Raw genomic sequence first — 26,832 nt, 5'->3', positions numbered from 1 at the left:
TAACTCGGCATAAACCGTGCTTCGAATTATTGGCTTTGAAAATCATATATTATAAACAAGCATAATGTTCGTGCCGGGAATCAAGGACGCAGCAGAATAGTTTTTAGTAAAGTATACTTCTGAGAACACCAAAACGTTTCACAAAACGTACATGTCTTCAATTTACTGATGTACGTGTGTTCATTTGAACGGATTGATTGTTTTAGTAAATGTAAATTATAACTCACATAAAGCAGTTAAATAAACAAAGAATATAACGGCGTCTTTTAATCGAGTTAAAGATTTTTTTCCCATGGTTGTGACCTATATGGAATGGTAGGCGGGCGTGTTCACTATGACACCTGGTACCAGTTAGCCTGCATTCTATTCGGTGTGCGCAATAGTCTCGGGGTCAACTCTGTAAGCCTTTTAATTGAGTTTACAAGTTTTCACAGGGTGGTGACTAATTTGAGGTGAAAGGTGAGCGTGTGCTTTACCACACCTGACAGTTGATACGCCACCTATTTCAGCTTAGGTAGTATCAGAAGCAGCCAAAATGCGGGTGACGTTACACAGAATTCCTACGTATTTCTTGTTTGATTTGTTGGCGCTCTCAATCTCTACAATTGCACATTGTAAACAATTGAATATCAGTTTAAGTTATATTCGCTATGGCAATATTATCAGGTTTTACTTAAGAATTATATATATGTAACTGGCGGTGGCTTGTTGATTTTACGCCATACAATATACATGATTGTTAAGATGGAGTACGCGGGATCCGCCTCCCCCCTCCTCTTCGCCCCGAGAAAAAATGTGCATATTGTTTTTGAAAATGTTGCCGTATTGACGATTTATTTTCTAATTAAAATCAGTTCAGTTTGATGTTTTTGTTATGGAATCTGAATTTATACGCTATTAGTTGATTCCGGCGTACATAATCTCGGCAAACTTTGAGCGTTACCATACAACTAATACCGGCTAGGGACCAACTTTGCGCTATACCATACGTCTTGTACCGGTTATTGGCAAATTTTAAGCGATACCTATTGTCTCTTTCCGGGAAGGGTACCTTGACGAATACCTAACGTCTCGTACCGGTTAGGGACCAACTTTAAGCGATACCTAACGTGTCTTACCGGGTAGGGACCAACCTTTAGGGATGCCATACGTCTCGTACCGGATAGGGACCAACTTTGAGCGATATCATACGCCTCGTACCGGTTAGGGACCAACTTTTAGCGATGCCATACGTCTAGTACCGGTTAAGAACCAACTTTGAGCGATGCCATACGTCTAGTACCGGTTAAGAACCAACTTTGAGCGATGCCAGACGTCTCGTACCGGATAGGGGCCAACTTTGAGCGAAATTATAAGTCTCGTACCGCATAGGGACCAACTTTGAGGGATACCATACGTCTCGTACCGGATAGGGGCCAACTTTGAGCGATGCCATATGTCTCGTACCGGATAGGGGCCAACTTTGAGCGAAACCATACGTCTCGTACCGGTTAAGAACCAACTTTGAGCGATGCCATACGTCTAGTACTGGTTAAGAACCAACTTTGAGCGATGCCAGACGTCTCGTACCGGATAGGGGCCAACTTTGAGCGAAACCATAAGTCTCGTACCGCATAGGGACCAACTTTGAGGGATACCATACGTCTCGTACCGGATAGGGGCCAACTTTGAGCGATGCCATATGTCTCGTACCGGATAGGGGCCAACTTTGAGCGAAACCATACGTCTCGTACCGGTTAGAAACCAACTGAGAGAAACTTTATTGTTGTACCGGATATGGACCAACTTTGAACGATACCATACGTCTCGTACCGGTCAGGGACAAACTTTGCGAGTTCTTTAAGGCATTAGCTTATTTTTATGAAAGTGACCGAAGTCCTTCAGATAGATAGTGACCGAGGTTTCTCAGATAGATAGTGACCGAGGTCCTTCGGATAGATAGTTGCCGAGGCCCTACAGATAGATAGTGTTCGAAGTCCTTCAGATAGAAAGTGTCCGAGGTCATTCAGATAAAAAGTCGCCGAGGTCCCTCAGAAAAAAAGTGGCCGAGGCCTTAGATATAGATAATGGCCAAGGACCTACAGATAGATAGTGTCCGAAGCTCTTAAGATAGAAAGTGACCGATGTCCTTCAGTTAGATAGTGACAGATGCCCTTCAGATAGATAGTGACCGAGGCCCTGTATATAGATAGTGACAGCTGTCCTATAGATAATGACAGAGGTCCTACAGATAAATAGTGACGGAGGTTCTTCAGGTAGATGGTGACAATGGCCCTACAGATAGATAATGACAGAGGTCTTTCAGATATATAGTAACAGAAGTCCTACAGAAAGATATTGACAGAGGTCCTACAGATAGTTAGTGACAGAGGTCCTACAGATATATAGTGACATGGGTCCTACAGAAAGATAGTGACAGAGATCTTACAGAAAGATAGTGACAGGGATCCTACAGAATGATAATGACAGAGGTCATATAGAAAGATAGTGACAGATGTCCTACAAAAAGATAGTGACAGAGGTCCTTCAGAAATACAGCGATATAGGTCATACATAAAGATAGTGCCAGAGGTCATACAGAAAGATAGTGACAGAGGTCCTACAGAAAGACAGTGATATAGGTCCTACATATAGATAGTGACAGAGGTCCTACAGAAAGATAGTGACAGAGGTCCTACAGAAAGATAGTGATATAGGCCCTACAGAAAGATAGTGACAGATGTCCTTCAGAAAGACAGTGATATAGGTCCTACATATAGATAGAGACAGAGGTCCTACAGAAAGAAAGTGACAGAGGTTCTACATAAAGATAGTGACAGAGGTCCTACATATATATAATGTGACAGAGGTCCTTCAGGTAGATAGTGACAGAGGTCCTACAGAAAGATAGTGACAGAGGTCCTACAGAAAGATAGTGATATAGGTCCTACAGAAAGATAGTGACAGAGGTCCTGCAGACAGACAGTGATATAGGTCCTACATATAGATAGTGACAGAGGTCCTACAGAAAGAAAGTGACAGAGGTTCTACATAAAGATAGTGACAGAGGTCCTACAGAAAGATAGTGACAGAGGTCCTACAGATATATAGTGACAGAAATTCCACGGATAGATAATGACAGAGATCCTAAAGATAGCTAGTGACAAAGGCCCTACAGAAAGAATGTGACAGATATCCTACAGATAGATAGTGACAGAGGTACTACAGATAGATAGTAACAGAGGCCCTACATATAGACAGTGACAGATGTCCTACAGGAAGATAGTGACAGAGGTCCATCAGAAAGATGGTGACAGAGGTCCTTCAGATATTTAGTGACAGAAGTCCTACAAAATATTGTGACAGATGTTCTACAGAAAGATATTGACAGAGGTCCTACAGATATATAGTGACAGAGGACCTACGTATTATATAGACAGAGGTCCTACAGATACATAGTGACAGAGGTCCTACAGATATATAGTGACAGAGGACCTACGTATTATATAGAAAGAGGTCCTACAGATAGATAGTGACAGAGGTCCTACAGATAGATATTGGCCGAGATCCTTCGGATGCATAGTGACAGAGGCCCTATAGGTAGATAGTGACCGAAGTGTTTGTTCTAAGACTTTTTGTAATTTACATCCATTATTCTAACTGTGTATATTTTAGTAAACTACACATAAATAAATACAACTTTTTGAGATATCACTTAATTAATTTATGTAAAACCAATGATTTGTTACAAGTTTACTTCCAATATTTTCCCCGACATACCCATGAAACAAAAAACACCGGTGATTGCAAAACTTCACTTTCATACCATTGTTTGAGCAATTGTTCCATCCTGAATAATGCAGATGTTTTGATGAAATGCAAATTTAAACATATTCAAACTCTGTTCAAATCAATCAAAAAATAATTGTAATTGTTTTGGGTACAACGCAGCTTTTACAATGTTTATTCGTTTAAAAGATCGTGTCATTTCATCAGTGCCATGGTTTTGTGATCAAATGTTAATTGGAAACCTTTCAAACTCTAAAATACGCCATTGGCGACAACCTAATATTTGGGATATAAATAATTTATTCAATCTCTGACATGCAAATACTCTCAAACAATTATGACTACCAATATTCGTTAAAGGCAATCTCATCTATTATGTGCAAAACATTCAACTTATCCACTGTTGTTTTTAGGAGAACGCAGCTCATCAAATGTTAATTCGTTTGACAAATAGATCGTGTCATTTCATTAAGTTTGACAAAGGTTCTTCTACTCAAATTCATCTCAACATGTTTTTTTTAATCAGTGCATATTCATAGTCAATTACAGGTTTTGCGGTAACACTAATTTCATTTATGTGAACCTAATGATTTAAACTACTCTGCTTCTATAATTGCTCCCAAACTTCCATGAAATAAAAGTTCCCTAGTGTTGTCATTGTAGCGTTATGGCCCAAATTTGATTACGATTGACTTTAATGAAAACATTATTTGGTTCATTTATATCATTATCAACATCAAACCATATATTTATCATATAGAGTCATTCAGATTAGTCCTGTCGCTGTGGAAAAAGTGTATTATTTTCCGAGACACTAATGTGTCAACATACTTTAACATCTTAACCGATCCAGAATATTCAAGATATAATACGACGGTAAACTGTTATAACATACGGAACTCCTACGGAACTCCTCGGTCATTTTTATCGAAAACAACCTCGAATGTATGCCGGTACATCAGTACAAGTAGTTCGTTCTTTTTTTTAGTTATATAATTAATCAAATGAAGTGATTACCTTGTATTTATTAATCTAAGTTTAAATTGATTCCAAGTGAAGTGTATTATTGCAAATATAAGTAAGATTCCCAAGAGATAAGTCATTAAGTTTAACCGCAAAATTAAATAACTAAGCGATCTTATTGCAGCGGACTTAAACATACCGATTTCTGAGTAGGTAAACCGTCCATAAACATCCTAGGTTGTTTTTGATAAAAATGTCCGAGAAGCTCCGAATGCTTTTATAAAACGGTTGTTAAGCCAACTTGCATAAGTTGAATATTCTACAGCGTTGTTACGGACTATATAAGAAAGCTGTTTTGAACTATATGAAGATTGCAGGTAGATTGTTATTTTGAGTCTTGAACGTACCGTTACTAACACATCTATGTTTAACTTTATATAGTTTGCTATAAATGGTTTACAACGTTGTTATGCTTGAATTGAGACTGTTCGCTATGCACCATTTATAACGCAGTTATGTTTAACTTGAGACTGTTTGCTATGTACCATTTATAACGCAATTATGTTTAACTTGAGACTGTTTGCTATGTACCGTTTATAACACAGTTATGTTTAACTTGAGACTGTTTGCTATGTACCATTTATAACGCAATTATGTTTAACTTGAGACTGTTTGCTATGTACCGTTTATAACGCAATTATGTTTAATTTGAGACTGTTTGCTATGTACCATTTATAACGCAGTTATGTTTAACTTGATACTGTATGCTGTATATCGTTTATAACGCAGCTATGTTTAACATGTTACTGATTGCTGTATATTATTTATAACGTAGTGATGTTTAACATGACACTATTTGGTATGTATCGTTTATAGCGTTGTTATGCTTAAATTGAGACTGTTGTCAGTTTATCGTTTATAAGGTAATTATGATTAACTTGAGACTATTGTTAGTAAATTGTTTATAACGTTGTTATGCTTGATTTGAGACTGTTTTCTGTATATTGTTTATAGCGCAGCTTTGTTTAACTTGAGACGGTTTGCTATGTATCGTTTATAACAAAGTTATGATTAACTTGAGACTTTTGTAAGTATATCGTTTATAACTTTGTTATGCTTGATTTGAGACTGTTTTCTGTATATCGTTTATAACGCAGTTATCTTTAGCTTGGCACTGTTTGGTGTATTTTATGTTTAACTTGAGACTGTTTGCTGAATACCTTAAGCAACGCAGTCATGTTTAGCATAAGACTTTGTCTTTATTTCGTTTTTAACGCAGCTATGTTTAACTTGAGACTGTTTGATGCATATCGTTTATAACGCAGCTATCTTTAACTTGACACTGTTTGATGTATATTATGTTTAACTTGAGACTGTTTGCTGAATATCTTAAATAACACAGTCATGTTTATCATGAGACTTTGTCTTTATTTCGTTTATAACGCAGGTATGTTTTACTTGAGACTGTTTGCTGTATACCGTTTATAACGCAGCTATGGTATTTTGACACTGTTTGATGTATATTATGTTTAACTTGAGACTGTTTGCTGAATATCTTAAATAACGCAGTCATGTTTAACATGAGACTGTTGTCTTTATTTTGTTTATAACGTAGTTATGTTTAACCTGAGACTGTTGTCAGTATATCATTTATAACGTAGTTACGATTAACATGAGACTGATTCCTGTATATCGTTTATAACGTAGTTATGTTTAACATGACATGCTGTCAGTATATCGTTAAAAACGTTATGCCTTACATGAGACTGTTGTCTGTATATCGTTTATAACGTAATTATGTTTAACATGATAATGTTGTCTGTATATCGTTTATAACGTAGTTATGTTTAACATGAGACTGTTGTATGTATATCATTTATAACGTAGTTATGATTAACATGAGATTGATTGCTGTATATCGTTATAAGGTAGTTATGTTAAACACGACATGTTGTCAGTATATTGTTTATAACGTTGTTATGTTTAACATGAGACTGATTGCTGTATATCGTTTATAACGTTTTTATGATTAACATGAGGCTGTTGTCAGTATATCGTTTATAACGTAGTTATGTTTCATGAGACTTATTACTATATATCGTTGATAACGTATTTATGTTTAACGTGACATGCTTGTCAGTATATCGTTTAATACGTAGGTATGTCTTACATGAGACTGATTCCTGTATATCGTTTATAACGTAGTTATGGTTAACATGACATTCCGCCACTCAGTATATCATTTATAACGTAGTTATGTCTTACATGAGACTGATTCCTGTATATCGTTTATAACGTATACTGTTAAACATGATACTTTTGTCAGTATATCGTTTATTACGTAGTTAGGTTTAATTTGCGACTTTTCTTTGATCGTTTATAGATTGGCACTTGTTAACTTAAGTTATGTTTACTTTAGACGCAGTTTGACTTCATTCTGTTCCTGTGTCCCGCTGTTATGCTACATCATTTTTAAATTGCACCTTCATGACATTGTTTAAAATATTGTTCCATCTTTAATAATGCAAATGTTGTGATCAAATGCAAATTGGAAAATTCTCCCTTTCTAAAAAGTTTCCATTACTGAACAATAGTTGGGATATGAAACATCTATTCATTCAGACCCCATACCACGTGCGTAATACATTTTTTGTAATTGTTTTAGAACAACGCATGAAATGTTGATTTGCTTAATAGATCACGTCATTTGATTTGTGGCAGAACGTGCATTCAATTTTGTTTCTGAAACCGGAGGGGCAACTGTTATCTTTTAAACATGTTCCCTTAGGACAACATCAGAGCCAATGTGTTTAAAGTGGCACCAAAGTACCTGAAGCTTTTATTTGAATATGCCTGGATAAGGTTATTTAAATAATTATGGTATAATCCTGAGCTTTCATTTTCATGTTTAGTTTTATGTAAGTATGGATTTTAGTGCACACAAATAATAAAAGTAAATGTTAGAAAGGCAAAGCCATGATGACTGCCTACCACATGCTACCATGAACGCTTTGATCAATGTTGAATACATCTTCTTTTGCAAATATTGAAATGTTTAAAATATATTTGTTTTCTCTTTTACCAATTCCATGATATATTGATGTAAATTCTACTGACTGTTCGAAGAGTAACACGTTGCCTGTCTGTCTCTCTCTCTCTCTCTCTCTCTCTCTCTCTCTCTCTCTCTCTCTCTCTCTCTCTCTCTCCCCCCTCCCTCCCTCTCTCTTTTTCCCTCTCTACCCCTCTCCCTCTATCCATCTCCCTCTCTCCCCCGTCTCTCTCTCTCTCTCTCTCTCTCTCTCTCTCTCTCTCTCTCTCTCTCTCTCTCTCTCTCTCTCTCTCTCTCTCTCTCTCTCTCTCTCTCTCTCTCTCTCTCTCTCTCTCTCTCTCTCTCTCTTTCTCTCTCCCTCTCTCTCTCTCTCTCTCTCTCTCTCTCCCTCCCTCTCTCTTTTTCCCTCTCTACCCCTCTCCCTCTCTCCATCTCCCTCTCTCCCCCGTCTCTCCCCCGTCTCTCTCTCTCTCTGTCTCTCTCTCTCTCTCTCTCTCTCTCTCTCTCTCTCTTTCTCTCTCTCTCTCCCTCCCTCTCTCTCATTCTCTCTCTCTCTCTCTCACTACGCACTAGTAAATGTTTATTTGATACATATTAATAATTAAATTAAACAAATGACTTTATATTATAAAACTTGACTTTAATAAGAGTGAACAGCATAAATATAGTACAGAAATAATATAAATAAACAGCTTAAACATCCATGAAGAAAATTAAATAAACACTTTATTGTTTATGTATACAATGTATAAAAATACTTAGATAAATATTTTATTGTTTAATCATATACTATATTGCACTGTGATATTACTTTTATGAACAAAAACAGGCATTGTGTTGCATTCAAGGATAAAATGTAACACGTTCAAGGTGTCATTTGTGAAGGTTATGATCGTGATCGTGACTATATGAAATATAACTAGTATGAATAATTTAGATTTATACAAGAATGCTGCATGTATGTTGTGGAAAATTATATGGCATTGTTCCAGACTTTAAGTTAATAGATTATATACTTAGTGAATATGAAACAAGAATCATTGTAATTTGAGTTATATAACAGTAAAGAATCGAATCCAAACGCATTGTACGTAGATGCATTTGACATTCATGGATTAAAAAACCATGTGAAGTTTCCATAAATGTGATATTTCTGTACTAAACTCATTGTATATATTAGATGCATTTTTCATTCCGTGGTTAAAGGCACATACGAAGTAACCATAGATGTGATATGTCTGTGCTAAACTCATTGTACATATTAGATGCATTTTACATTCCTCGGTTAAAGGCACATGTGATACAGATACCATAGATGTGATATCTCTATGCTTAAAGGTTGTGTTTTTTTCTACAAAAAGATATCTTTATTGTAAGAACAAAAAAATAAATACATGAAATACTAAGGTTCTTACAGCTAATGATTTCAATCCTGAAAAAACAGCTTGAGGTCTGTTCGACTATGAGGGATTCATGTCCAAAGAAGGGTTCCATAGTCAGGTATGTATGTTCATTTCAACTTCTTCCACTTGTGATGCAAATGTACGAACAAAAAACAATCTTTACAACTTTACAATAGTCTAAAGTTAACAGCTCTCATTCCTGAACTTCAGAACAACTGATGTAAATGTCTAAAGGGAAAATATCTTTCAACAAAATAATATATAAATCATCTAATCCCTTTCAGAACTTCATATTTTATTCAGCTTTATGTTAATCATGCGAACCATATCTCTTTGCAGATTTAAAGTGACACTCTTATTCAAAAGCAATACATACACATGTATAACAAATATCAAGTTTGACTGATAAACTCTTAACTATTTATAAAATAATGCATTTATGGAAAATATTAATTACTAAAATAGTTATTGTAGTCTCAGAAGGTCGAAATACTGTGTTTTATGCTCATTTCTTTTAACCTAAACTCGGTATCCTTCATAAGAACCATTGATTTCGAAATCTTATTCGTGAGTAAGAGTGCATCTTTAATCACTAACCAAACTAAGCCCACACAATGCTTGAATAATGGTCATATTGATTCAAGTTTATCTGTCTTCCATCCTCCTATTATACAGGGACAATGTTGTCAACAACCGCATCATACTATAAATTTTCAAATCTTATAACTTAGGTTGATACACAACATCATGAAAACAAAAAAGATGGAATGGAAAGGTTTAAACATTTTTTATTTTGAATTTGAAAATTAAAATCTTTTGTTCTATATAGTTGATTCGAACTTAGTTTATAAACTGGCCGCTAAAGTAGTATGTTAGCACAAGACAAATGTGATAGTTCAGCGCAGGACTATTGTAACCCTTTATATTTCTGTACAGCCCCGATGTAAGGATTTGGTTTCTTCAAAAGATATGAAATGTCTGCCGATGGAAAAAGTTACATTCAATGACTAAAAAGTACATTATACATCTGCTCTTGATAGAAATAGGACATACAGTAATAAGTTGGAATCTTTGAAGACCAAAACAAATGGTTTTCTTGTTATCTATTTACTGACAGTTTCTTTTAACGTTTTCTTTACCCAAAACCTGTCAAATGATGCCAAATATATGGGTTTACTGGGCATGCACAATATTTGCATCGGGGTGTAGAACTTTAAGCATTTCATTGGTCCGATTCCTAAGTATCGTCGTATCAGATTCCTAAAGGACTTTGCGGGTTGGATTCTTCAAGGACTTTATGGGTCAGATTTCATAAAGCCTTTGTGGGTTAAATACATTAAGGAAATTGTGGGTCGGTTTCTATAAGGACTTTGTTGGTCAAATACCTTTAAGGAAATTATAGGTCAGATTATATCAGGACTTTGTTGGTCAAATACCTTTAAGGAAATTGTGGGTCGGATTATATCAGGACTTTGTTGGTCGGATTCCTTAAGGAAATTGTGGGTCGGATTCTATAAGGACTTTGTGAGGACTTTGTGGGTCAAATACCTTTAAGGAAATTGTGGGTCGGATTATATAAAGACTTTGTGGGTCAGATACCTTAAGAAAATTTTGGATCGGATTCTATAAGGACTTTGTGGGTCAAAGACCTTAAGGAAATTGTGGATCGGATTATTTAAGGACTTTGTGGGTCAAATACCTTAAGGAAATTGTGGGTCGGATTCTATAAGGAATTTGTGGGTCAAACACCTTAAGGAAATTGTGGCTCAGATTCTATAAGGCCTTTGTGGGTCAAATACCTTAAGGAAATTGTGGGTCGGATTCTATAAGGACTGTGTGGGTCAAAAACCTTTAGAAAATTGTGGCTTGGATTCTAAAAGGACTTTGTGGGTTAAATACCTTAAGGAAATTGTGGCTCATCTTCTAAAAGGACTTTGTGTGTCAAATATCTTAAGGAAATTGTGGGTCGGATTTTTTAAGGACTTTGTGAGTCAAATACCTTAAGGAAATTGTGGCTCGGATTCTATAAGGACTTGTGGGTTAAATACATTAAGGACTTAGTGGGTCGGATTCTGTAAGGACTTTTAGGGTCGGATTCCTTAAGGACTTTGTAGGTTGGATTCCTTAAGGACTTTGTGGGTTGGATTATTTAAGAATGTTGTGGGTCTAATACCTTAAGGACTTGTTGGGTCGGATTCCTTTAGGACTTTGTGGGACAGATTCCGTAAGGCCTTTTTTGGTCAAATACTTTAAGAAAATTATTGGGCAGATTCCTTTAGGATTTTGTGGGTCGGATTCCTTAAGAACTTTGTGGGTAGGATTCCTTAAGAACTTTGTGGGTCGGATTCCTTAAGAACTTTGTGGGTCGGATTCCTTATATACTTTATGGGTTGGCATCCTTAAGGACTTTGTGGGTTGGATTCCTTAAGGACTTTGTGGATTGGATTTTTTAAGGACTTTATGGGTTGGCTTACTTAAGGACTTTGTGGGTTGAATTCCTTAAGGACTTGTTGGGTAGGATTCCTTAAGGACTTTGTGGGTTTGATTTTAAAGGACTTTATGGGTTGGCTTCCTTAAGGACCTTGTGGGTTGGATTGCTTAAGAACTTTGTGGGTCGGATTTTTTTATGGATTTTATGGGTTGGCATCCTTAAGGACTTTGTGGGTTGGATTCCTTAAGGACTTGTTGGGTCGGATTCCTTAAGGAGTTTGTGGGTTTGATTTTTTAAGGACTTTATGGGTTGGCTTCCTTAAGGACCTTGTGGGTTGGATTCCTTAAGGACTTTGTGGGTCGGATTCCTTAAAGACTTTGTGGGTCGGATTTCTTAAGGACGAATGGGTTTAATTGAATAATTATTAAAGCAATTGTTATGCGTCTTGCTATATCGTGGGCATTGTCATTGGCAACACATGTATCAGATACCAAGTTTCATTTGAATATCCGTGCTTTATCATGTCTACGGTTTAAGTTTTTCACGACACATTGAAAAACAGGCAAGCAAAACGTATTCACCTCCATGTAGATGGTCTATACTGGGATATTTTATATATAATATAGCCATTATTTGAATTTGAGAAATGACTAAATTGCTAATTCAAGCTATTCTGAAACTGAATTAAACCCCTGAAAATTGAAATAAACATTATAATAAGTCTGACTATGTTGATACTAGTCTATTCAAAAATCCCTGTGTTCATATGTAGTCTGGAATCTGAGACTTATATTCAGAAATGTGATATTTTTAATATAACCAAAATAAAACATTCATATCATCCCTATACTAACGACAGATGATTGTATAATTGTAGCTAGTCATATATACGATGGACAGCAATGTTCACCAACAATGCTCAACTGATAAGATAGACAGCTATGTTCATCAACAATGCTCTACTGATAAGATAGACAGCAATGTTCATCAACAATGCTCTACTGATAAGATAGACATCAATGTTCATCAACAATGCTCTACTGATAAGATAGACATCAATGTTCATCAACAATGCTCTACTGATAAGATAGACAGCAATGGTCACCAACAATTGCTCTACTGATAAGATAGACAGCAATGTTCACCAACAATGCTCTACTGATAAGATAGACCTCAATGTTCATCGACAATGCTCTACTGATAAGATAGACAGCAATGTTCACCAACAATGCTCTACTGATAAGATAGACAGCAATGTTCACCAACAATGCTCTACTGATAAGATAGACAGCAATGTTCACCAACAATGCTCTACTGATAAGATAGACATCAATGTTCATCGACAATGCTCTACTGATAAGATAGACAGCAATGTTCATCAAATATGCTCTACTGATAAGATAGACAGCAATGTTCATCAACAATGCTCTACTGATAAGATAGACAGCAATATTCATCGACAATGCTCTACTGATAAGATAGACAGCAATGTTCACCAACAATGCTCTGCTGATAAGATAGACAGCAATGTTCACCAACAATGCTCTACTGATAAGATAGACAGCAATATTCATCGACAATGCTCTACTGATACATGTTTGATAAGATTACCTGGATATGCTGTTTCAAATCTTGAATCCCAAACTCAGACTCAAGGCTTCAGTGATTATGGCCCATTCAGTTTTCAGTGAAGGGAAAAAATATCTGATTTGAAGATAGTATAGAAGCTAAGAAAATACTCGAAAGTCTAGAATCCCAGAAGTTTTCAATGAAGACAATGCCAGGTTAGCACAAAGACCAAGCAACACACAACTATCAGAGAATATGGCTTATACACCAATTTATCGGCACCCATTTGTATCTGTGCTGAGAGTATCCTCAACATGGGAATTTCCCTACGAGAACAATCTGCACTGGTTTCCAATCAACCAGACAATTAAATCGAATCATTTAATTTCCGTCTTCAAAGTGCCAGAAATTTATAGTTCAAAATCACTTTTGAGGCCGTACAAATTGACTGTTTCTTCTTTGCAAAAGCACTATCATCTTGCTTTAATCAGCTCATTGGTACGCTTTTCTAAGTGTATTTACAAACAGTAATATTTTTTCGCAAAATGTCAATTGAATACACTCGGCATTAAAAAACTTTTGTCTTAGTTATTATTTACCTTTTTATCTTAAGACTGGGAAAAAAATGTTCACTTAATATGGTAAGTCATGCATGTTGGTCAAATGTTGATGCGAGAGTGTGGACTTTTGTTGTGGAAATCAGTGTGCCCGGAAAAACGCACTAGCCCATGGTTACACAATAAACTCACATGCGCCACGCCCTGGAGCTGCATTCACAAATGTCTTGAGTTTTAGTTTGAGACTTGGGAATCAAAACTGCAAAGCTTCATTTTACTTTACAACTTTTATTAAAGAAGGAATATCAGTAAAACTAGCAATATGTTGCACATGCAATGTTTAACAATTACTTACACATTTTAGTTCAGAAATAACTAAATTAAAGATACTTTATGATATTTAAGAACTCACATTCAAAGCCTGAATCTCAAACTCCGACTGAGATGAGTACAGAAACCTTTGTTGCGAAAAAATGCACTATTCAAGGAACTTACTGGAAAACTATTTACTTGCAAGCTTAATATTTCAAGGGAAACAAGTGCATTATGTCAAGGCTGCAATTTCTCAAACAATCTTAAGTCCCTTATAACAAAAGTGCGTATTTTTTTTTTTTGGAAGACTTTGACATGGAAAGTGATTTTAAGATCATTATGATGTTAAAAACTTGGTTAATTGAAAAGTAAGATATTTAAGGGTGATGTTTTAAAATCCATAGGATCGGAAAAACGTTTGACTTGTCAGTTATATATGTAAAGAGAAATATCTCCATGTTGACAAAGCCCCAATTTCTCAAACAAGCTAAAGTCCCTTATTAACTGGATCAGGCTCAGTATAGTTTGTTTGATGTAAAGTATAACTTGTATGATGATTTCCCTTTAGAGATTTTTGTCACTTTAAAAGGAAATAAAAGAATATATGTTTTAAAATCATCACGAGTATCTAGATTTTGTTTTGTTTAATTAAGTTTATAGAAACCATTTGGCTAATCGAACTATTAGGATACTCCAGAATGTTTTTTTATTATAATTGAGACGATCGGAAAGCCAAATATCTATCGCGAGCCCTCATTACTGTTTGATTTGAAATAATATGTCTAGATGTATTAAATCACAATATCGTATCGATCTTTCGACCCTTTCTCCGATCCTTTTCATACGGTAAGATGAGGGCCTTGCCACTTGGGGACTGCTATGAAGATGATGTACGGCATACAATCGGATAATTCAAAATCACGAAAAAGTCTGAAATCACTACAGTTTTTATACGAATTTATTTTAGCTCCATTTTGTAGATAAAGAAAAGCTGACATTTTTCGCTCGAGTACGTTTCCTTCACAAAATCCAGTGTTATGTCCTTTTTTCAGGGGCCAAGCCATAACTATACTACTAGACCACTCTCACTCTCTACCTGGACTAAGAAATAATAAAGTTATCAATATTCGGTGCTTCAAAATAGCTTTGACCTGCGAATCTAAATCAGTTTAAAGTTCACTTTCTCCCTTCTATCAATTTATTATTAATTTCTCGGAAAAATGGGACTTCCCCATTTAAATCAAAATACTTTTCCCATGACTATCAGAGACTTAAACCCTCAATGATCCCGTTTGTTTTCCCGAGGTTCAGGTACAACCCAGTCTTTATCTCCATGCCCATTGTTTCGTGGTCTGTGTATAATGATTTTCCTCATGGAGCTTGCCTTCGTGCGGAGCTCGCGATGTGTCTCAATAGAACTTATGCAACGTAATGTATAAAAACACTCGTCTGTTTGTGTGTTGTTCATATGAAAAAGAGGTGTAACGCAATAATTATATATCCATAATTATAAATGAGCGTATTGGCTCTGCCAACACGTATACTAGAAGAAGGTTTTTCGCGAGAACACAAGCGGCGACAATGCAACTAACGCTATAGTAACACCTCGACGTCTCCCTAAAAAACAAGACGTCGAGATAAATGTATTGATTACATTTGTTTATGTTATTTGTACTGCATTATATGTGACAACATCAAAAGAGACCATTTCATTAAAGGAATGTTTCTAATTATGAATATTATATAATAGCAACACACTTACGTGGAATAGATGAACTAATCGTCGATTGTCTGGCTTTATCAGTCATTCATGAGAGATCGCCTCCAACTGCATTGCTCCGACAATGCCGACAGTTTTCTCTCTGGAATGGCGGCATACGAGTCACCAAGGTTGGCAGTGTCCCAGTCAAGATGGAAATAATAAAGTGGTTATGAATTGACATTGTTTCACCTAGAGATTTGCAATAAAAAAACCTGCTAGTGGAATAAATTATTTGAAGAACGTCTCACACTTCACGTCAGTGGTAGACTTGCAGCGTCAGAATTTTTTGAACTCTTTTGATATGAAAACCTTCCCTAACTACGCATAAAGTGTACAATGTGTATGCCAATTTTGAGAGAGATTTTGAAAAAAAGTGCATGGTCAATATACCTTAAAATCTGTTGACATATGACCAAGTTGCATAATAAAACAAGCCAAAAGGTCTGTGAATTTGACCACCGACCAGTGATTTATCACAAACTGTGTACCGAACAGCCCTGATTTCAGTGAACGTTGACAGTCTCTCACATTACCTAGTTTGTTTTGTGTCCCAGTTGCATTGTATCGTATACATTTTAGGCGGGAAACCAAATCGCAAACTTTAGCCACAAATACCTTTTGTCAGGCTGAATTGAACTCGGGACAGGGTCTCGTGCACCACTACCGTAACGAATTGATGAACAGTTGTGCAAAGGTATTTTGATTTCAGACAATATGTAAGTAATTTCGATTAACCTCCTAGAAGCGTGACCTTGGTTTATGGCCTCCATACCTGGATATCCTATCCTGTGCCGTCACATCAGGCTTTTTGCAATTTTAACAATTCTACGGGCCAGAAAAAAACAAAATATGTAATTTTGTACATTTACTTTTATAATTGACCCTAACCTAAGAACTCTTGACCTGGTCCCAGTTGCACTACAAATGTTAAATTATTTTATATTGTTATATTTTTATTTAATTTAAATTTAAATTTATATTTTCAAATTTAATTATGTTTGTTTACAAACGAGATGACACAGTAGTTTATGGTTTATAACATTATGCCAATTTATTTCTTAGATAAACGTAGCGTATTTATTTCAAAATCAACAGCATGGTAAATATGATATTTTATAACTGTTAAGAAATCTATTCCGTAGGGGTCTAGCTAAATGAATACTATGTATATTTTTCTTTTTCAGCCATTATGTTGATATTTGGAATTAACATTTTACAGTCACAGTCATTTCAAGGTTAAAATACGAAAAATATCCAGAAATTTGCTACTTCCGGTCTATTTTCTACCTTTAAAAGTGAATTGCGTTCTGTTTTTCTTACAATATTGAATGCAGAATATTTAATCATATTTCTTATAAATTGTTACATTTGTAATTTTAACATATTGACTTAAATGTTTGTATTAAGCGTCAGTGCAAAATCGTTATGTCGAAGTCGTTGAAACATCGGAAAATACTTCGAGATAACGCACATTCGATAAAACCGAAAATAAATGTATCACTTAAACATAATACACCCGAAACACGTTCGACCTATCCAGAACATCGAGATAACAGAGTTCGACATATCAAGTTTCGACTGCAGATTGCCAATAGACCACAATGGCGATAATGACTGCCGTCTAGGTTAGCATTGTAAATGCCAAGATACCAACGTTCTAACCTGTCTTAGATGAACTGACCCCTACAAATACGCATAGAAACGATCTGTTCAACACAAATCACCCACACATACCCCTAGGCAATATTGAAAAATATTAGAACGTTAATTTACTGTTGGAAGGAGTGAAATATTGAAATGTTATTCCACTGAAAAATCTCTATTAACCACCGAAAAACATAAACTTAATTTAATATTATGATAACACCAAGATGGCTTAAATTCTGCGGCCTTTCTTAACGTATTGTGTATGCTTGTCGTGCATATCATTTGAACCTTCAATAAAGTACCTATGATTTCGATCTTGATGTATTATTGAACTATACTGTATACTAGTTCTTTTAACTTGTTTGATTTTATATGGACACGTTTCAACAAAGCTCGTAGGGTTAAAGATCGTAGGGTTGAAGGTGGTAGGGTTAAAGGTCGTAGGGTTAAAGGTCGTAGGGTTAAAAATCCTAGGGTTAAATATCGTAGGGTTAAAGATCGCAGGGTTAAATATCGTAGGGTTAAAGATGGTAGGGTTAAAGGTCGTAGGGTTAAAGGTCGTAGGGTTAAAGATGGTAGGGTTAAAGACGGAAGGGTTAAAGGTCGTAGGGTTAAATATCCTAGGGTTAAATATCGTAGGGTTAAAGATCGCAGGGTTAAAGATGGTAGGGTTAAAGATGGCAGGGTTAAAGGTCGTAGGGTTAAATATCGTAGGGTTAAAGATCGCAGGGTTAAAGATCGTAGGATTAAAGATTGTAGGTTATAGATCGTAGGGTTAAAGGTCGCAGGGTTATAGATCGTAGGGTTATAGATGGAAGGGTTAAAGGCCGAAGGGTTAAATATCCTAGGGTTAAATATCGTAGGGTTAAAGATCGTAGGGTTAAAGGTCGTAGGGTTAAATATCGTAGGGTTAAAGATCGCAGGGTTAAAGACCGTAGGGTTAAAGATCGTAGGGTTAAAGATCGTAGGGTTATAGATCGTAGGGTTAAAGATCGTAGGGTTATAGATCGTAGGGTTATAGATCGTAGGGTTCAAGATCGTAGGATTATAGATCGTAGGATTATAGATCGTAGGGTTAAAGATCGTAGGGTTATAGATCGTAGGGTTAAAGATCGTAGGATTATAGATCGTAGGGTTAAAGATCGTAGGGTTAAAGATCGTAGGGTTATAGATCGTAGGGTTATAGATCGTAGGGTTATAGATCGTAGGGTTATAGATCGTAGGGTTAAAGATCGTAGGATTAAAGATCGTAGGGTTATAGATCGTAGGGTTAAAGATCGTAGGGTTCAAGATCGTAGGGTTCAAGATCGTAGGGTTATAGATCGTAGCGTTCAAGATCGTAGGGTTCAAGATCGTAGGGTTATAGATCGTAGGGTTCAAGATCGTAGGGTTCAAGATCGTAGGGTTCAAGATCGTAGGGTTATAGATCGTAGGGTTATAGATCGTAGGGTTAAAGATCGTAGGGTTAAAGATCGTAGGGTTATAGATCGTAGGGTTATAGATCGTAGGGTTATAGATCGTGGGGTTAAAGATCGTAGGGTTATAGATCGTAGGGTTATAGATCGTAGGGTTAAAGATCGTAGGGTTAAAGATCGTAGGGTTAAAGATCGTAGGGTTAAAGATCGTAGGGTTAAAGATCGTAGGGTAAAAGATCGTAGGGTTAAAGATCGTAGGGTTATAGATCGTAGGGTTCAAGATCGTAGGGTTAAAGATCGTAGGGTTCAAGATCGTAGGGTTCAAGATCGTAGGGTTCAAGATCGTAGGGTTAAAGATCGTAGGGTTCAAGATCGTAGGGTTCAAGATCGTAGGGTTATAGATCGTAGGGTTCAAGATCGTAGGGTTAAAGATCGTAGGGTTATAGATCGTGGGGTTATAGATCGTAGGGTTAAAGATCGTAGGGTTAAAGATCGTAGGGTTAAAGATCGTAGGGTTATAGATCGTAGGGTTATAGATCGTAGGGTTATAGATCGTAGGGTTAAAGATCGTAGGGTTATAGATCGTAGGGTTAAAGATCGTAGGATTATAGATCGTAGGGTTAAAGATCGTAGGGTTAAAGATCGTACGGTTAAAGATCGTAGGGATAAAGATCGTAGGGTTAAAGATCGTAGGGTTATATATCGTAGGGTTAAAGATCATAAATTTCAAGGCGAAACCCGATTTTTAGCGTCAACTGCGTTTCAATAAAATTATCGTAAGAACATTTATCGTATTGATTCTGTCTATGATTAACTCGAAACACCTCGGTGATTTTCCATCGAAAACATTCTCGGATGTATATGAACGATTTACTATGTCAGAAATCTTTACATTAATTATAAACTACGCTACAAGTAGATCGCGTAGTAATTTCAATAAAACAGTTAAACTTAATGCCCTTACTCCTTGGAATAATTAATTATTTGTATAATAATTCTATTCAATGGCAATTAATTTAAACTAAGTTATACACAAACACGTTAAAACACTACAATTAATTAATATTATTACTTAAAAGTTCATGAACTACTTTTACTGATATACCGGCATACATCAGAGGCTGTTTTCGAAAGGAAATGGCCGAGGTGTTCCGAATGCCCGTGATTACGGGTTTCTTCAGCAGTGTAGGGTTTGCAACTAAGATGCCTGACACGGGCCACAGTTGGTCCCAATTTCTCGAAAAAGTATTTAAAACAATTAAAAAGTGTTCTATAGTGATTATTATTTAAAAGATATCCAAACATAAGCTGAACCTGTGTGTGAAGCTATACAGCTGTGGTATTCTATTCGCGCACATGAGCTTAGATTTATCTTGATAAAAGGGACTCATTATTTTTCGAGAAATTGTGATCTTTTTGTTCTGACATAGTGAATTATAGTACAGCCCGTATTTAATAGCCTCTTGTCTTGCTATAAATGATATTTGAAAGAGGAATAATAACATGTTTGGTTAATTAAATTACGCATTGCATAGCAACATATTTCTTTATAATTGGCGCGTATTTTTGCTTTTATAAATTCATACGAACAGAAGTGTAGGTACACGAAATCCGCCCACCTCTGTTTATATTTACCGGTCCAAGGCATGATTTAATCGTGTACGTTTGTTGGAGCAGGACCTTTAACCCACAATTATTTCAACCCCTTTGTTATTTGAAAATTCAAAGACTGTTCAACCCCTTCGTCGTTTGGGAAATCAAGGACTGTACAACCCCTTTGTCGTTCGGGAAATCAAGGACTGTACAACCCCTTTGTCGTTTGGGAAACCAAGGACTGTTCAACCCCTTTGTCGTTTGGGAAATCAAGGACTGTACAACCCCTCTATTGTTTGGGAAATCAAGGACTGTTCAATCCCTTTGTCATTTGGGAAATCAAGGACTGTTCAATCCATTTGTTGTTTGGGAAATCAAGGACTGTTCAACCCCTTTGTCATTTGGGAAATCAAGGACTGTATAACCCCTCTGTCGTTTGGGAAATCAAGGACTGTTCAACCCCACTGTCGTTGGACTGTACAACCCCTCTGTCGTTTGGGAAATCAAGGACTGTTCAACCCCTTTGTCATTTTGGAAATCAAGGACTGTTCAACCCCTTTGTCGTTTGGGAAATCAAGGACTGTTCAACCCTTTGTCATTAGGGAAATCAAGGACTGTTCTCCCCCTTTGTCATTTGGGAAATCAAGGACTGTTCATTCCCATTGTTATTAGGGAAATGAAGGACGGTTCATTCCCTTAGTCATTAGAGAAATCAAAGTCCGTCCAATCTCTTTGTTATTTAACCCCTAAAAAGCCTAAGACTTTTTAACCCCCTCTAAAACGAAGACATTTCATCATCTAATAAATGAAGACCTTTTAAATCTTTGATTTTCCACATTTAAAAAAATAATGATTAAAACAAAAAGAACAATTTACTTCGTATTTTATTTTCAAATGAAGAATATATTAAGAATATAAATAGTAAAACACAGTTCAATAAAAATAATGAATAAGAAAAGTGCATAAAAATATACAATTTACTTAGGATACACAGAGGGGATCATATATGAATAAGTTAAAAACATTGACATTGAATAAATAGATAAATATACATACTTAAAACAGATAACATGTTTGACTAACAAAAAATGTTGAAGGTTGAAATAGGGGTTGAAATGTCTTCATAATGGCTATTACAACATTTAAATTAAGGATTGGAAAGTCTTCGATACAAGTGTTGTAAAGACCGACAACGCAGGAGATGAAGAGTCTTTTATAATTGAAAATGAAGTCGCTTTTTGTTAAGGGTTTAATGATCTCGGGGTTGAAAAGTCCGACAGCCACGGTTGTCATTTGTAATAACATTTTCGCGTTCGTTTTTCTCTTGGGTTATTTGTGATCTTGTTATTAAACAAGAACAGTGGTTTAAAGTGATATATTGGTATAGTAACATAACCTCATCTAATATGAAGTGAGTTTGAGCCCCCATAAGGGAATAATGTCCTCTTGGCCTCTAAAAGTGGATGCAGTAAACCGAAATAAAAATGATTTGTTTCAGCTCTGTCTTAAAAATCGAGCGCAAGTGATCGGTATACAGTGGCGGTTTCATGAATTCATAACTTTAAAATCGAACGTAAGTGATCGGTATAAACTAAACTAAAATTCTAATTTGACATTAATAGTTTTCCCCGATATATCATTAAAACTTTCATAATTGATTATTCTCTCAGCGGCGGATCCGTGGTCTAGTGGAGTCCCGTGTTACAGTGCTATACCCTGCTGAGCGTTAAAGAACCCAGGGTATTTATGACCAAGGATACATACTGTCTGTGCACTTTGCTCCATAAACTTAAAATGACTAACAATGACGACGCCGAATGGGCAAGGCCCGAGTGCGAGTATAAATAAGAATACACACCACCGTACTCTCTCATACATCGTCATTGATTCCTTTTTGAAAAAAGACAGGTTAACTTGTATGGGTATAATTTTGACAAAATATCTCTAATTGAAGCAACTGTATTCCAAACATGACAAAGATAATAAAGACAATATATTACAGAACACATATAAAGCTAAACATGCATAAAAGACTTGTAGATATTTATTTACTTAGGCTTAAAGACAATATTTGGAAAAATAAAGGAAAGGTTTGTTTAATTCGAACAGTTATAGTATGCACAGTACCATTACACGTTTTATTCAACACACTTCTAAATGTAATTGTGAGTACTATTTCACTTAATCATGTCTTCTGATCATTATTGTCGAAGTTTATTTTTAGCTAGAATACACAGTTTGCATCATGGTGATTACCTTGGTAACCAAGACAAAAGCCAAGATGGCCGCTATTTTTTCACACCATGAATAGTCTTGCTGCATTTATTGTGACTATTAAATGCAAAACAAATAATGATTTAAATGTATAAAACCTAAATGTATACAGATGCACAGAAGTCTAACAAACTACTTTTAAGGACATTCGGTCAAGGTAATTTCAAGGTAGAAATAAAGAAAGCTTCCCAGACAATTTCATTCATTGATTTAAGTGTTGTTGTTTTTTTTCAAATTTCATAATGTTTGTTTATAAACGGAATGACATAGTAGTATATGGTTTATAACGTTATTCCAATATTTTCTTAGACACACTTAACGTTTTTATTTTTAAACCAATGGCAGGGTTACATGTCTGTCAATTTGTTTCTACTTAACAAATTGTTAAAAATCCTGTTTTGCAGGGGTCTATCTAACTGAATACTGTGCATCTATTTTATTTTCGGATTAATGTTGACTAATGATTTTAAAGTCAGAACGACGAGATTTCCCGGCTATTTTCTACCTTTAAACTTTAATAGCGATCTATTTGTTTTAAAAGTATACTTCATACTATTGATTCATATTTATTATTTTATAAATTGAATGATTTAAACTTTATTTCGAGCATATTGACATATGATTGTATTAATCTATATCACACCTCCAATATGAATGACGTAACGCCATTGGTCCAGGACTGGTCACGCGGTGATCCCATATTTTTTCATATTGGGTCACCGAATTTATATCGTACCAAAATGGCGTCTTTTTTCCGATTCCGATGAACATTCCGATGAATAAATGAAACATTTAAACATGTAAACAGGGAGTATACGTGATATATACGTTACGGGGTTAGTTGGTGACCCGATATGGCATATAAGAGGCGCAGGATACCATATTCGCTCTCATCCGATATGGCTACCTTTGCCTCGTATATCTCCTATATCGGGTCACCTACTAACCCCGTACTTTATAATATTGCAATTATTGCACTTCCCCACGGATAAACGCCATACTGACTGCTGTCATGGTTGTAATGGTAACTGCCATGATGACAACGGTCTAACGGCGCAAAAAAGAGCATACATCCCTCGACAAGTGTGCCAAGAAACGCTGTGAACCAAGCAAATCACACACAAATACCCTAGGGACTATACTTAATTGACTAACTCTGACCATATCAAATAGAAAAAAATGTAAGCTGCACTGTGCATTCCTATCACGCTACTGTTGCTTTCTTTTCCCATAGCATTTTATTTCTTATATTAGTGCTGTCATTTACACATAACAGTTTATTTAAGGGTCTTTAACACAAAGTTGGAGTGAGTGTATTGGGGGTTGGATATTGATGGTAGTTCTCATTAGGTTTTAAGGTACAATCCTTTGCAAAGGTAAACAGACTTCGCTTTTTTTGCTAAACACAATTTACGAAGGACTATTGCATTAGAGACTTTGAAATTGTTGCTTTCGATAGGAAATTCCTTTTGACAATATCAATAAATCTTTTTGTCAAAATGTTCCATACAATCCAATCAAGAAGGTCTAGCGGGTTTATTGAATGATACATATTGGCGCAATTAGGCACAACATTATATTAATTCATAATGTCGACGGATTTTTGTGTTTCAATGAATACAAAACTCGAAAGAATAGAATACTTTGTACCTTGGAATTTACGCAACTCCTTAACACAATAAAATATGTTGATCAAGTTCTGCCAGAATTCAAACCCCTGTGTGTTGATTCTTACCCTTTTCCTGTAAGTACCAAAAACATACCTAACCAAAACTCCATCCCGACGTTGCCAAATCCATCGGTATACTCAGAAATGTTTCTGTAAAAGTCCACTGAACCATCATATCTGTGTTGGATTACCTAAAGAAGAGATGTTTGTGTATTATTATTTATTCCCAATGGGAGCCGGTTTGTTCCAGATAATTACACTGGATGAAATTAATGTGTTTAAAGAAACCCATTTGGAGCAACGATGACCTTGGAACATATTAGGTTCAAGTTCAGTCTTCAAATTAAAGTTCAAAGTTATTATGCTAATAATGTTTTTTAAACACTGTTCACCATGACCTTGACTCTTGACATAGTGACTCAAGACATTGAAGGAGTAATCTACTGGTCAAGTAAATTACCCTTGTGTAGTAACACGGTCCTAGGTCCAACAGTTTTGTCGCTATTGTGCTGAGAGATTTTACAACATTTTTGGATGAAATTGTGACCTTTGACCTACTCACCCGAAAGGCAAAAAGGGTCATCTACTGAACAAGTTGATCTTACCTATGCAGTCTCATGTTCCTATGATATGCCAATCTGTTTTGGAATTATTATCCAGATTTTTTAATACACTGACTTTGAACTTAACATACTGACCCAATGACAATATGGACCATATGCTGGTGGAGGATCACCTAAAATTAGGTGTAGTCTGTATTTCAAAATGAACTGTCATACGACCCTCCAGAAAGACCGACATTTGCAAATCTATGCCCCTTTTTCAAAGTGGGCGTAATACATAAATTGTAAGCTACAACATGAATCCGTTGGTTGTTTTTTCTATATCATGTTTTTGATTATGATATTCCTACGACTAAAAACATCCCATGCAAAACAAAGAAAATCCCTTAAAGATTGAAGTAATGTTAATGTGTCTAATCACAATGTGTTATCAATACAAATGATAAAAAAATATGAAAACCAACAATTATATCTTGATATTAAAGCGTATTGACATTGATATTACCGTCCATCCACCGCCGGCAGTCGTCATGTCACAAAACACCGGGATCTTCACATGACATCTCGATAACAAAAAGTCATACACACCACTGGGTAGTCTCTGGTTCTGTTTGTGAAGGCCGTAGCAGTCGGTTGGTACTGAAAACAAAGCAACATGCTAATTCATTCATTTTAATACAAACTGTGCAAAATTTGAAATGATCGTTGAAGATTTGAATTGAATCTCCAAAATCATACTTCAGCCTATCGATGACATTTTATTCGAATTTATTTAAAGGTGTTAACACATTTGAGTGAACTGTTTGTTTTACCGATTGGCGCGCGCGCGCGTGTGTGTGTGTGTGTGTTGTGTGTGTGTGTGAGTGTGCGTGTGAGTGTGTGTGTGTGTGTGTGTGTGTGTAAACAAGGGGCCAGAAAATATATGTCCCAACCTACAGCATACATTTACTTACCTTCATTCGGTATAAGCACCACCTTTGTGACGTCAGGTGTACTGATGATGTCATGTTCGGTGTCGGAACTGAAGACACATGTATTAGACACTTTGTCAAATTCGCATATGTTACATGTGCCCTTCGATCTAGCCAAGAAGCACATGTGTTGACATTGTAAAAGAAACATCACCTCAATACGTTTAAATATGGATTATTGAGGAGAATACCTACCATAAATCATTTATGATTTTATAATGATGAAATTATTGATGTTACCTGTGTCTAGGATTCACAAGCTCTGATACAATGTCAATATATTTAATTATTTAAATTAAAACACAGCACAGATTTAATTTTCGATAAAGTGAGAGTGAAAATCTCGGAAACAAAATATCTGCTTAGATCAACCGTTTTGCATCCATATCATTTTTTTTCACCTTTATACGCAATGGCGAACGTGTAAACATCGGAAATTAATTCCATCTCCTTTGTAAACCTATAATTCATGCGTAATTTGTTGACATCGCAAATAGCAAACAGTTTATTGAGGTGAACATTAAGGTTGAAAACATCACGGATGAATGGCACAGAGAAACATGCTTTATGGACCTAAAAAAATGCAACCAAAACAATACAAACATATGAAATCGAAATCAATAATATTAGTTTCAACATATATGTAAATAGCCTATACTCTTATTGTTAGACTTTGAACCAAACCAAACTTAACTTAGTAATAAGCTGAGGATTAAACTCGTTGAACAAACACGGTATATTAGAAGGACGCTGATGGTAAAACTGGTGGATAAAGTTAAATTCAGAAATAGGCTAAGGGTTATGTTTTAGAGCATCCAAAGCTAACTCATGAATACGAGTAGTGTTAAACTGTTGCAATAACCAAGGTAAACTCAGGAAAACGATT

General features: G+C 35.8%; 1 protein-coding gene across 1 annotated transcript; it reads right to left on the bottom strand.

The window, feature by feature from the left end:
- Window positions 1–510: 510 nt before the first annotated feature.
- LOC128204441 (angiopoietin-2-like) lies at window positions 511–26,073 on the bottom strand. The gene is made up of 4 exons (XM_052905858.1): window positions 25,929–26,073; window positions 25,481–25,614; window positions 24,507–24,603; window positions 511–599 (listed from the first exon to the last, which is right to left on the bottom strand). Exons 1-4 carry the CDS (start codon window positions 26,071–26,073, stop codon window positions 511–513), a joined length of 465 nt encoding a protein of 154 aa, XP_052761818.1.
- Between the last annotated feature and the right edge of the window lie 759 nt (window positions 26,074–26,832).

Source organism: Mya arenaria, chromosome 10 (genome assembly GCF_026914265.1).
Source record: "Mya arenaria isolate MELC-2E11 chromosome 10, ASM2691426v1".
Taxonomy (NCBI): Eukaryota; Metazoa; Mollusca; class Bivalvia; order Myida; family Myidae; genus Mya; species Mya arenaria.
This window is presented reverse-complemented; position numbering and strand designations above follow the sequence as displayed.